The sequence below is a fragment of the Notothenia coriiceps genome, unplaced genomic scaffold (assembly GCF_000735185.1).
Source record: "Notothenia coriiceps isolate Sejong01 unplaced genomic scaffold, NC01 NC01_scaffold00008049, whole genome shotgun sequence".
Lineage (NCBI taxonomy): Eukaryota > Metazoa > Chordata > Actinopteri > Perciformes > Nototheniidae > Notothenia > Notothenia coriiceps.
Window position 1 is genome coordinate 328774 of NW_011340750.1, and position 12614 is coordinate 341387.

General features: G+C 38.9%; 1 protein-coding gene and 1 long non-coding RNA gene across 3 annotated transcripts in view; one reads left to right on the forward strand and one right to left on the reverse strand.

Moving 5' to 3' along the window:
- glg1a (golgi glycoprotein 1a) overlaps positions 1 to 2519 on the forward strand; it is a 170534-nt gene extending 168015 nt beyond the window's left edge. For both annotated transcript variants that reach the window (XM_010769942.1, XM_010769943.1), the window contains one exon: positions 89 to 2519. In XM_010769942.1, coding sequence (XP_010768244.1) covers positions 89 to 256 — 168 coding nt within the window. In that variant the 3' untranslated portion in view covers positions 257 to 2519. The remainder of the gene's footprint in view (positions 1 to 88) is intronic.
- Positions 2520 to 3903: 1384 nt separating this feature from the next.
- On the reverse strand, positions 3904 to 11258 carry LOC104944417 (uncharacterized). Its single transcript, XR_798224.1, has 3 exons — positions 11109 to 11258; positions 9196 to 9386; positions 3904 to 5802 (listed from the first exon to the last, which is right to left on the reverse strand). It is a non-coding gene; the product is annotated as an uncharacterized lncRNA (long non-coding RNA).
- Positions 11259 to 12614: the final 1356 nt, after the last annotated feature.

A 12614-nucleotide genomic window follows, 5' to 3' on the forward strand; every position in this document is an offset into this window, starting at 1 on the left:
ATGTAATGGTCATCTACTGTGGACAATACCCACAGGAGCAAGTTCAGGTGAAGTGTCTTGCCCAAGGACACAACGGCNCGTCCTGCAGGTGGCGCCAGCAGAGGGCTTCTCAGACCTGGCGGTGCAGGTGATGATCTCGCCCTCCAAGAACTACATCCTGCTGATGATCTCTCTGAGCGTGTGCATCCTCTTCCTGGTGGGGCTGCTGTGCGGCCGCATCACCAAGAGAGTGACCAGAGAGCTGAAGGACCGGTAGAGAGGGAGAGCGCCCACAAAAGACTGACTCCTCGCACCTTCCTCCTCCTCCTCCTCCTCCTCTTTCTCGTCCTTACGCAGATTCCCGGTCTTTAACCAGCCACCCTGCACAGTGCCAACACCATTTCCGCATCTGGAACCGCTCCGTTTATTTTCTGCTGCTGAACATTTGAATCAAATGCAAACAAAATCCCTGAAAATTCTCCGTTCTGGCCATCTCCAAACTGAGCGTCAGATTGTAGCGCTGATATTATATTTCCTCCCCCAATATATCTGCTTTGTGGAGGGTGTTGTTCGGGGTTGGATGTGAGGCATCTTTTGAGTTCCTAAAGGAGCACCGATCATGATTTGACTGAAGGCTGCTGCTTCTGAGGTTTGGGTTGCTTTCCAATCGTTGCTTTTTTGTGATATTTAACTCAGAGACTGGAGCATGTCGAGCAACAGGACGTTGTTTCTTTCAAAGTGGCTGCTGGAATCGCACACTCAGCAACTGAACTTTGAATTCTTTCAGACGTCCCTGTTGCTTTCAGACTTTTTCCCCATCAACCGTGAAGTCCCGTCCTCTTCACTCCCTTACAGGATCCCGTCTGACTCGCCGGGTACGGCTCCTTACGTTGAGTTGTGGATCTTTCTGGATATTCTCATCATGACCTGCGTCGTCCCATGTCCTCTGTTGCCTTTAATGAACACAATCTGTTACAAAACACTCAGAGAGGCTTAATCTTCTGCAGTCTGTACCATGAGCAACATGCCTGAGCACAAACATTAGCAGTGTGTGCAGTTTTGTAAGGAAGTAAGTTATTGCTAATATGGCAAATAAACAGCTGGCACACATACCCTTTTTAAAAAAAAAATTCTGCTTCAATAACACGCTAAAGGTCAGACTAATAAACCTGGACTGAGCTGCACCCTCTAAATGTGACTGAGAAAACATCGTCTGAAATTGGCATATACAAGTCAAAGGTAATCATTTAGGTTTTGAACTGCAACTGCACACAGAAGGGGAAAAGATAATACCAATTTTCTTTAAAATAACCACCGAAACCCATCAAGACACCTTATATTAACTCAGCTCATTTTTTGATCCGTACAACATGTAATGTAATAAATCTAAAAAACTTTATCACGAGGTAATAGAACTTTCTTTTTTGGACGACAACTGCTGAGAGATCCTGAAGTGTTACTGGGGCATCAAGAAATAGCTTTTCTATTTCTGGTCGTATATGTAAATTATTGGTAGGCGTACTTTTTTTTATTTCTTTGGACAGAGACAGTCTAGCCGTTTCACCCTGCTTCCAGATTTTACGCTAAACTAACTGCTCGAGCTCTTATCCCAACGGCTTGTTGCTGCCCCCTGGTGGACAAAAACGGAACATCAGCAGCTTTAAGTGGTCTTGATGCAGAGCAATGGGCCAGGGGGCAGCAGTCAGAGGGGTTTTACCTCAAAACATTCAGATTGTGTGTTTAGTTTAAAGTTCCATTGATTGGTGTGTAATGTAGACTTTACATTCAGAGGAAACATATATTCAGTTTACAATCATTAGAGGAACATGTATCAAATTAAAGAAAGAAAGTTACAAAGCATGTTGGCTTTATGCTGACGTTATAACAAATTATTCAATGTTTAAATCCCGGATGGAAAACCCCCGCTAGGTCGTTGACAGACTCTCGAGCCATAAACATGCTTTTGTTTGGCAGGCAAGTAACTCTAAATGAAACTAAAGAGATTCAAGCATTGTTTGGATTGTTTAATATTTAATTTTGCACTTTAACTTGATGCAGCTCTGCAGGGCGCTAACATCACTGGAAATTGAGCCTCATTCATTTGTAAAAAAAAAAATAGAAATGTATCCTCTCTCTGCTTGCTTTGCAGCTTTTAGTTGTATATTAATATTTGTGAATGACCTAAAAGCAGGAGGTTGGCAGCATTTACTAAATAATTTCTGCTCCTCATTTACAAAAGTTAATGAACTGAAGTTGCAGATTATTTGAGGGGGGGTCCTCTTCCTGATGGCGGGCTGACGGTCAGACGGAACACAGCTCGCTGCTCAGAGCTTTTATAAACCATCTCTATGGCGACCATCAGAACCAGTTTTGTACGTCTCTATGTGAACAAACTTTATCGGTGTGCAGTTTTTCTTTTTACATTATGCCATGTAATATGAACCGTAACAGATTTATCATTGTGAAGTTTGATTTTGCTGTACAGATAAAAATTTGTCAATTTAATAAAAATGTCTGCAGATTTTCTACCTTTGACTCAACCCGATTTGTTTTCAATTGTCGAGTTTATCCACATTTTTTTCATCCTGTTGTATTCAAAAGAAAACATGTCCCTAGTGGTTGAGATGAATATTTACTAAAGTACTGTAGTAAAGTAAAATTGCACTGTTAAGTCAAACTTTGCTAAATTATTGCTCTTTATTTTACATACTTTGCGGATGTATATCAAGGTAGTAATAATCAAAAAATAAATGATACAATAATTTAGATAGTTATAAAACATTATCTCCAGAGAGGTGCAAATAAAGGCATGAATAATTATAGCTTCATAATATAATATAATATACATTGTTCTTATAATGGGCCATTGTGCATAATGAGAACTTTAATGTTTGATACTTTTTGCTGATATTGTTGTAATTTAAGTGAAAAAGCAGGAATTGTAATTCAAATTTGTCTGCAGTTGAGATAATTGTTGTTCAAGTTAAAGAGTACTTCCTAGAAGTCTGCTCACAGATAACTTTGAAATGGGTTTGAAAATGAAAGATCCCTCATTATATATGTAACGGAGCGCAGGCTGAACCAGCAGTTGGCTCTTGTCATTAAAAGCAGGTTCTCCTGGAGCAGGGGTCACTCTTTAAAAGGTGACCCTATAAAAAGGTCCCAAGTGACAATAGTATTGCTTTTTTTAAGATCTTTTCATGGGGAACTTCATACCTGTTTTAAAATATGTATAATTAAAATAACACTTACTTTAATACATCGATTCAAAATATGGCAAATAGCAGAGCTGCAGCCTATTTACATCAGGTAGAACATCTTGAATTTAAACAATGTGCCAACATAGGTTAAAACATTTGCATTTTTTATATATTTGTAATTCCAGGTTTAATCCTTAGTTTTTCCTGAGCTTTTCACCATATCCTCCAGTCTGCTTCAGTGAATGGAAGTTGCTCTCCTCCCAGCTGCATATACGACCCATTGTTTCCACACTCATCATTATACTGACAAAGCGAAGGCGCCAGAAAAAGACTGAATATTTAACCTCAAGAAAAGTATTTGGTTCACAGCATGCACTGCAACAACATACCACCTGCTAAGCTAAAGACTATGCTGTTGAGAAAAAAAACCTTTTAGGTAAATGTTGGATTATTTCAGCAACTATAGCGCCACCCTTTGTACTCAAATACAACAATGAAACACATTTGACAATATACATTTAAAACTGAACCATACAAGTGCTCTAACTGTGAGTCATGTGGCATTTTCTATGGAGCAAAAATCAATGGGAATTGAGAACCAGTTGCCTATAAAATATCCTTTATCCCTCCTCCCAGTTCCCCACTCTTTAATATTTGCAGGATACATGAATAACTACAGTTTGAAAGAATTTGAGGACAAAAGTAAGTCTATAAAACCTCCAACTCCAGAAAGCGCTTTATTGTTGCTTCCCACGTAATGTTATGTACATGTTATCATTTTGTAAAGAAAAAGGAAAAAAGGAGCATCACATTAGCGTTAATTATCTCTATTACCTCTCTTATTATTCAGACGTCTACGTGGATTAGCTGTAGCGACGCTCACATCAGCAGGAAGGAGGAAGCCCCCTCACACACAAACCACAAAATTAAACATGAAAAAATAACAAAGCGGACAGAATATGATCAATTATTTAAGGTGTTTGTGTTCTGTGTGTTTCATGATCGAAGCACGGCAAAACAAACCACCTTCCACAGGTCAAAGGGCCCAAAGCTAACAGTCAACTTCCCACCTTAGTCAGACTAACATTGAAAATGATTGCTAAATTAAAAAGGACAATAAATTAGAAAGTAAATAAATTGACTGTAAAAATGCTATTCTTAAAAAGAAACAAGTAGCATTAGTTTACACCGTCCCAAAATCAAAATCTGTTGAATGAATATAAACATACAGCTATCACATACAAAGAAAGGAAAGAAAGTGAATTCAGTGTCACACCTAAAAAACCACAAATGAACCAAAGCATGCCAATGTCGAGCTAAATGAACCAATCAGAAGGTAAAACATTTTAAAGTCCTGACACAGATTCCACTGGGATCAGACTAGGGGTCAGGATCAGGTGGCTGTAGTTCCTCGGTCAGACAGCAGGGGGGGGCTGTAAAATGTCTGGCCTCACTGACTAAGGCACTGGCAGTCTTTATATCTCTTTAATCCAAGCACGAACCACCAAAACTGAGCGAAGAGGAAGTTGAAGGTGCCGCCAGCTGCAGTTCCTCTAGCGGACACTAGGGGCTGGATCAAAGTGCGCCAACATCTATTGAAAATTGCTTTAAAATGTTTCCCCCAACAACGACGATTACTTTCTTTAATGATGAAAATAGTGGTGTTTAAAAAATGTGTTTCACATGTTGGGAAATAAAGCTTATTCACTTGCCTAGAGTTAGATTTGAAGATAGATATAGCTAACACAAGAGGTCAGCAACTGCTGGTTAGCTTATCATACAGACTTAAAACAATAGGGAAGACTAGCCTAGTTCTGAATAAAGGTAACCCAATCAAAGCCTAGCTCTCCTGTTGTTAGCCGTGCACATCAGAGTTTTAGGAATTTTCATTGATATCGTTTGTGCGAATACAATTGGGCTTTTACTTCCAAAGATAGTCTTCAGAACCTGAAGGCTTTCTCAGCCGTTTTTGAGTTGCTTCTATTCTGTGATCTAACTGCATAAAACGTTTTAATTAATTTTTTAATTCCCAAAATGTGAAATGGTTTCTTCCACAAAAAAGCAGAACGGAAACTGATTGACATGTGTTTCAGCCAATCACTGTCAGCCGTGGTGGTGACTCTTACCGCTGCGGCACCCGGGCTGTCTCCTCTTAGATTCAATGTGGATTTTCTAACTCTTGCAACTAAAAACGATGGCAGCAAGCAGAAAAAAAGATCCAGAGTTTGTTCACTTGCGTCCATGTTTCTCTACAGAGCATTGGCAGGCCTCCATTGATTTCTCTTTGCCTGTAAAGCTTCTTTCAAAAAACAATGTCATTCACCTCAGGTTGTGTAAACAGCCTTTCACAATAGACTGACTTTTTTCCAACTGGCTGATAAAAAAAAGGAAAAAAAGTTGTTTTATCAGTCAGTCACCAGAAAACTGTCTGGTTTCACCGTCTCCATGTCAGCACTACTAGCTTGTGATTGGTCCTGGCATCTTGAGTGTGGTACCATTGGCTGGGCGGGCCATCAGGAGTTCTGGACGTAGTTGGCGGGGTAGAGGCCCACCTGGCCGCTGCTCAGCCGCCCTTTACACCAGCCCTGCTCGTCCTCCTCCCCCATCTTCAGCAGCTCCTCGCCTGGAGGGAACATGAGGGTAAGAAAGTTTAGATCTCAAACATTGTGTTAAAATATTGAATTCTAAAAATTGGAGAAAGCATTAATTTAAGATAATTCAATTAAGGCCGAGGGCCAGCAGAGGAAAGACTGGAGTTCCACAGGGAGTTAACCAACCAAGGACACATTCTCTCCTGCCCAGAACAGACCTGAGAGAAACTGATCTGCAGCTACACACAGCATTTAACCTCTTTAAGGTCAATGTCTGGTTTTACCACAAGTTATAGGTCCGTGTCATTTTTGTGTCAAATTCCGTTTTTTAACAGCAACATTTTACGTGATGTCCTACAAGGGCAGGGATGTTTTTTTATCAATAAATAAGTCAATAAAAAACAGAAAATGTTTTCTAGTCAAATGAGGGTTTCAATTATTCCTGTGACTACCATCTGCAATCTGAACCCTTGTTGGAATAGATGTTGGCCTGGGTCAGTTGAAGGGTCCGGACCTCCCCTCAACACACGCAGCAGTATGATTCTAACAGGTTGAGAAGAAGTCGCTGGAGGCAGACAGAGTACGATGCAAAATAACTTTATTTCGTCAAAGACAGAAAACAAAGTGCGAGCAGACCTCAGGATTGTGCTGCTAAACAAACCTTGTACTTTCATAGCTAAAGCCTTCTTGTTACTTATTGGTTGACCTTGGTGAAGGACGATAAACCCCCCCCGATTCTTTGCTGTAACTATTTTAACGCAGGAGTTTGTGTTCAGACCTACCGCACACGGGTCCTGGCCACATTCCGCTACACTGACCGACCCTTGACCTTCACCAGAGAGTGAGAGGAGTTTTACTCACCTCGTACCCCATTGACTTCAGACACTGTGAGGAACAGTTTGTGAGGCCATGTGTTTCACCTAGTTCACACACAATTTGATCTTAACATTAATTACCCTAATGATCCCATTCTGAGTCCTTTACTGCTACATGTTAGAACATTATATTTCATGAAACATATCCTATTACAACACCTTCCCTCTTGAATAAGAGTACAAAAATGATGTTGAAATCTGTAAAACCTTGCAGCAGTTAATATGATCATAACTCTTACAGATGTAGCGTCACATTAAGTACAACGCAACACCGTTAAGTTACTGTATAAAACAGAACTGGGGTCACAGCATGCACACAACTGTGTTTAATATAGGAAGTCCAGATAAACACACTGTACACCAATTTAAGGAGTAGACCTGTTGTTAGGTTGCTATTACGTCAAATTGACTTGACCCCCTACTACATTACCTGCTCAGCACCAACCAGCATACAGGTGTAATTGACTACTAGCTGGTGAACATAGTGGAGCTCGTATGAAATAAAGAGACCAATCTTTCTCTCAGGACTTGGTGGAGCTAAAATGACTGAATATAGGACTTTCTATGTTCAAATTATTCTAAAATTAAGATCCAGTGGAATGCTCAAGGTGGCCATACAATGTAAGATTGTAGTATTAACATATAAAGGTTTTTTATTACTCACTTATAGCAATGTAGTTTGTGTAAAAGACCACCCTTTCTGCTCAAAACTAGCTTGTATGTGTGCGATCAAATAGGCAAAACACCAAGGTCTAATACGATACAACTCTTTGGAACTATATGAATCACATGGTTGCCAAAAAGTAAAGCTACTCTTAAAATATAGACAAATTACCAAATTCTTGGAATTGTCCAAGATTCAGAATACACATATAAACTATGTGTGCTCTTTTGAAGCACTTCAATTTAAGAGAATCCTTGAAAGTAACATGAAGCTTTCAAGTAGCATTCTTAATATTCAGACAGGTGTCAAAACATCCAGCGCATAAGGAAAATAAATCCAATCAGAAGTTTTAAAAATGGTGTAAGTATTTAATAAAGCCGAAAAGCTAGAGCAGTTATTCCATGAAAATAAAAGCATCAGTCCTCTGACTGTTTGAAAAGCTTCCCATAATGCTTCCATTTCCAAACAGGACAGAGGATGAGAAGCTGCTCACATTATGCAGCATCACAAGGAACACTTGTGATGTTATTAGCACTTTCACATTAGAAACAATTGTAATAATGATCCAATTTAAGTCACGGAAATAAGTCAGTTTTATATATTTTACCTGAAGTATAATTTCAGAGGGTTATACATTTTTTTTACAAAAGACAAGACGTTTCTGTGACTCAGAATCAATAATGCATAATTTCACAAACTTAAACTGACATGCAGATTGAGGTAAATTATGTAATGATTTATGGGTGTGTCCTCATTACATGATATTACATAATGTAGCATGATACATCACAGTCTTACTCTGCATACTCATGTCTGAACCAATCGGTTCGCCATGAATGTGTGTGAAGGTGTTAAGTCGAGGCATCACAGGTGGACAAAAAAACATCTTAAAAAGTGTTCAACTAGAACGTATAAATGTTTATGTTTGCAAAGCTGCTATTTCATGAAAATGTGCAAATCAGTTGTGAAGTTGATATAAAGTAATTGCTTTGCTTTTTTTTAAAATGTTAATAATGTATTTAGGCTAAATAGTTCATTTGTAATTAATCTAGGGTGGATACCATTTGGAGAAAACCTACATCAATGCAATCTCCCTTTAAAAAGGACACTTTCGGGCCTTTAATGATTGCACTGGTTTATAACTGTTTTTGAACAAATTGTATTGCATTTAGTGTTATAGCTGAATCCTTTTCATACTTTTAAATCTGTCATCTTCACAACTAAATCATGTTGTTTGTAACACAGGAAGTGTTTTAAATGAGCATGGCTTCTTACATTTGAATGGATGTATCTCTTATCTTGTGATTAAGTTGTGATCATGAGATAATAGAACAGTAAATACCCTGCTACAACTCCTTCTGTGCAACATCAAAACAACTACAGTCACACTAACACATGTATCAAGTACTCCACTTTAGTACAATTAGGAAGTACTTGTACTTTACTGGTATTTCCAGTGTTTTGCTACCTTGTACATATACTTCACTACATTTCAGAGGTAAATGTTATCATTTTTACCAAACTAAATATATTCTATTAGTAACAGATCATTAACACTTAATGTAATCAACTAATACATGATGGGGTCATTTGTGGGATTGTGCCTGACAGCATATAAAGTCATTAAAACTAGATGCAACATTACAGTTACAATTCTGAATTTGGCCATTCTTCATAATGAGCTGTTTTCAGTTTCAGAACTTTAAGTATATTTAGATGTCATTACTTGTTATTTTTCAACTTATCATTTAATTGCTTTTATTTTTTGTTTTGCACATTTCTTGAAACGACAGCAGTTATTCAACTCAGATGGATCAGATCAAAAGTCAGCAGTCTCCCTGTGATGCCCCCCCCCCCCCGCTGTAAGCATTAGTTTGTGTTAATACCTGCTTTAAAGCTGAGCTCATCGGCCTCCTGGCCCTCGTAATCATAGATCGCTCGGACTCGCACCGCCTCTACCTGATCCTGATCCTCCTCCTCCTCATCCTCCTCCTCCTCCTTCGCCTCCCCCACGCCGTTCACCGCCAGCTTCTTAGGACTCTCCTCGTCCGACCAGTCTGACGAATAATCTTTCACCCTGAGGAGACAGGAGGTCAGGAGGATACAAAAAACAGTCATACAAATGTCTAGCACATTTTTTTACTGGCACCTGAATGCAACAATACGAGAAACATCAAATCATTGTCCAAAAGTGCATATTTATTTGATCAATAAAGGTGTTGATATGTAAATGTAACCATAGTTGTTAAGCACTGAACATTTAAATTAAATCAGGCTTTTGTATTTTGCTGCAGCCAGATTTCCTTAGTTTTTCTCTTGGACCCCCCTCCCACCATCTCCCCGAGGCCCATACATCACAAGTAGCCCTTTAAACTTAATGCACCCCCACTGAGGGGTTGTAAATAAACTAATGGAGGCTCTTTAGCGACGTCATACATTTCCTGGTAACCACAGCTGTCGTCAGCATGGAGTGTGAAGGGTGGAGGTTCAGGCACCACACTGAGTTTATGGGGGGGGGTGGGGGGGGGGAGACTAGTCTTTGTGTAGGGAAAACCAGTTTTGTAACGACATAACACCGGTTGGTTGGGTGAATTGGCTAATGGTTACACAAGCCAAGAAATCGTTCAGAAATCAGTAAGTGCCAAAATCTGATCAGCTCATTTTCAGCAGGTTTTTATAGATGGATCAGGACCAAGGATGGGGGTCTTTGTTCCTGAAACTTTCAGATTCTCTTTGACAAAGAGGGGACACATGTTGATGTAGAATGGCATGAACAAAGTGGATTTTGCACAATAAGTGCCTTAACATCAGTGTCATTCTTAAACAAGAAGAGATAGGAAGATAATATGATCATTAAAAACGTAATTTCCACGTTTTTATTAAATATTTAGCCCACTTTATCTGCACTCAGATAGCCTGACCATAATCAGACAAACCAACTCCAACATTATGCACAACCCAAATAAGTATTACTTATTAATCACCTGAGTTACAGGTATTCAAACTACCAGATGGAGCCATGAGACAAGGGGGGGAGGTGAACACCGGGTTCAATCTGATATTCAGCTGTCTGCTACCACTTAGTCGGTGGTGGAAAGAAAAAAGACGTATTGCTTATTTTAAATAATCAAAAGTAATATCCTTATTTTGCTTCCAGTTGATGGTTAGTATGTGATTGAATGAACGTGTTTCTAATACTGTAATGGTGGAACTATTGTCACATTTGTATTCTTCTGCTGATTTACTTTAAACTATATATATTAAATAACCTTATTTATATCTCGGTTATTTTGTTGGTATTAGTTAATAATCTGAGTCTTTAATAGACTATATAGACAGCCTGAAGAAGTTGTCACATAATAGACTTAATAGAAAATCTCATGTTGTGCTTCTACTTTGTGAAAAAATTCAGCATAAAAAGCAATTTAGTACAGTGAGTAGTTAAAGTACAAGTATCAATCATTCTATTTAAGTTACGCGTATTTGAAGAAGGTATCATTAAGTCCACATCTACTAATTAGATGCATTATGTACAGAGATGTTACTCCACTAGGAATCACACTATCACAACCACATCCACCACACCCACACACACACACACACACTACACAACACCACACACACTACCACAACCACACACCACACACCACACAACACCACCACAACACACCACACACACCCCACACTAACACACACACACACCACAACACCACCCACAACACACACACCACACAAACACAACACACACACACGCATCGGTGTTTAGTTTTCTGAAGCAGATTGGAGGTGTCCTTCCTACCTGCCTGGTGTCCATGGTGATGTGGGCTGGGTGGAGCGTCATTCCCCCCGATGGAACACGATGTTGGTGAGGGTGACCAGCGTTTTCCTCAGAGTGTCCCCCTCCGCACTCTTCTTCTGATGGAGCGACTTGCCTCCGGAGGACCACTCCGCACACAACAATCAAAATCGATCAAATTAAAGCAGGACTTTGTAACTTTAGAAAGAGAAATAACACATTCTTTTCTCTCCAGATGAAAGTATATCCCTAAATAATGATTCAAAATGCGCTCGACTTATAGATGAATAATATAAGATGCACTTTAATTGATTCACTGCAAATGGGAAAATGTTTGGCCTAATATTGTCAAAATAGAGCGTAGAAATCAATAAAGAGTAGTAAATTAATACAAAATCTAAAATGTAAAACGTCTCAAAATAGAATAAAACAGATAATATCAAGAAGTTGGTAACTGTAGAAAATACCATAATATGATAATAAAACTATCTGACAATAATAAAACACTTATTGAAGGGCCATTATTCGTTAACACAATACAGCTGAATTTATTTCCATTAAGTGTTGATAAGGTAATGGAATATTAAATTACAATTAATAATTAAGCAATAGCTCACGGACAGGCCGTATCGGGTAATGCTCGATTTATTCACCAAGCTAAGGGGCTCATAGTGGATCGAGCCCCGCGAAGTGAGTTATAAAGGTCTCATAGTGCAAGGGTGGTTTTAGTGATATGCAACAATCACTAACAGCATAAGGCGAACATATTATATTTAGACAGAGGAGTCAGGGTTGTACATTATATTTGGTCTGATTATTTACATATTAATGGTAGTATGTTGTCTGTTATATTGTGCTAGTATTTACCACTGAAATAACATGTCTAGGGCATCTAAGTAGCTTAGAGCATTTAACGTTGGTCACTATTGATATAGGTTGAGGTTGTTCGAGGCTGTTGCTTTGAGTACGCTTGAGCGGAAATATATTGTTCATCATTTTCTTACACCTATATGAGTCCGCCGAAGATGGGGCTTCCATTGACTGTCTTGGGAGAGCTTTCGCACCTGTGGCCTCAACTAAACGTCATAATTCTTACGCTGCTTTGTTATTCAAGACCCCAACATCAGAAAGCTTTTGTATGGTTTATAGTNCACTTATTTTAACTGATATTATACATATGAATTATACTCTTATGTATGTATATAGTATAAGAAATGTGCAGAATATGACAGTTTAATGGTGGAGGTATACACACATATTGATAGATGTCTTGTAATGCATTGTTGAGGAACCTCAGCTGCGACCCAAGTTTTTCATTTATTGCATAACTACACCATAGTTGTCAATGAACCTTAGAAAATCTTGAAATCTTGAAAGGGATATGCAAAATAGCCATTATACAGTCGTTACAGTCTGTGCTGATTACTACCGAATATCCGGAGCCCGAAAAATTGTATTCGGGACAGCCCTACTGTATGTGAACCAAAATCATAAACAAACACCTTCAGT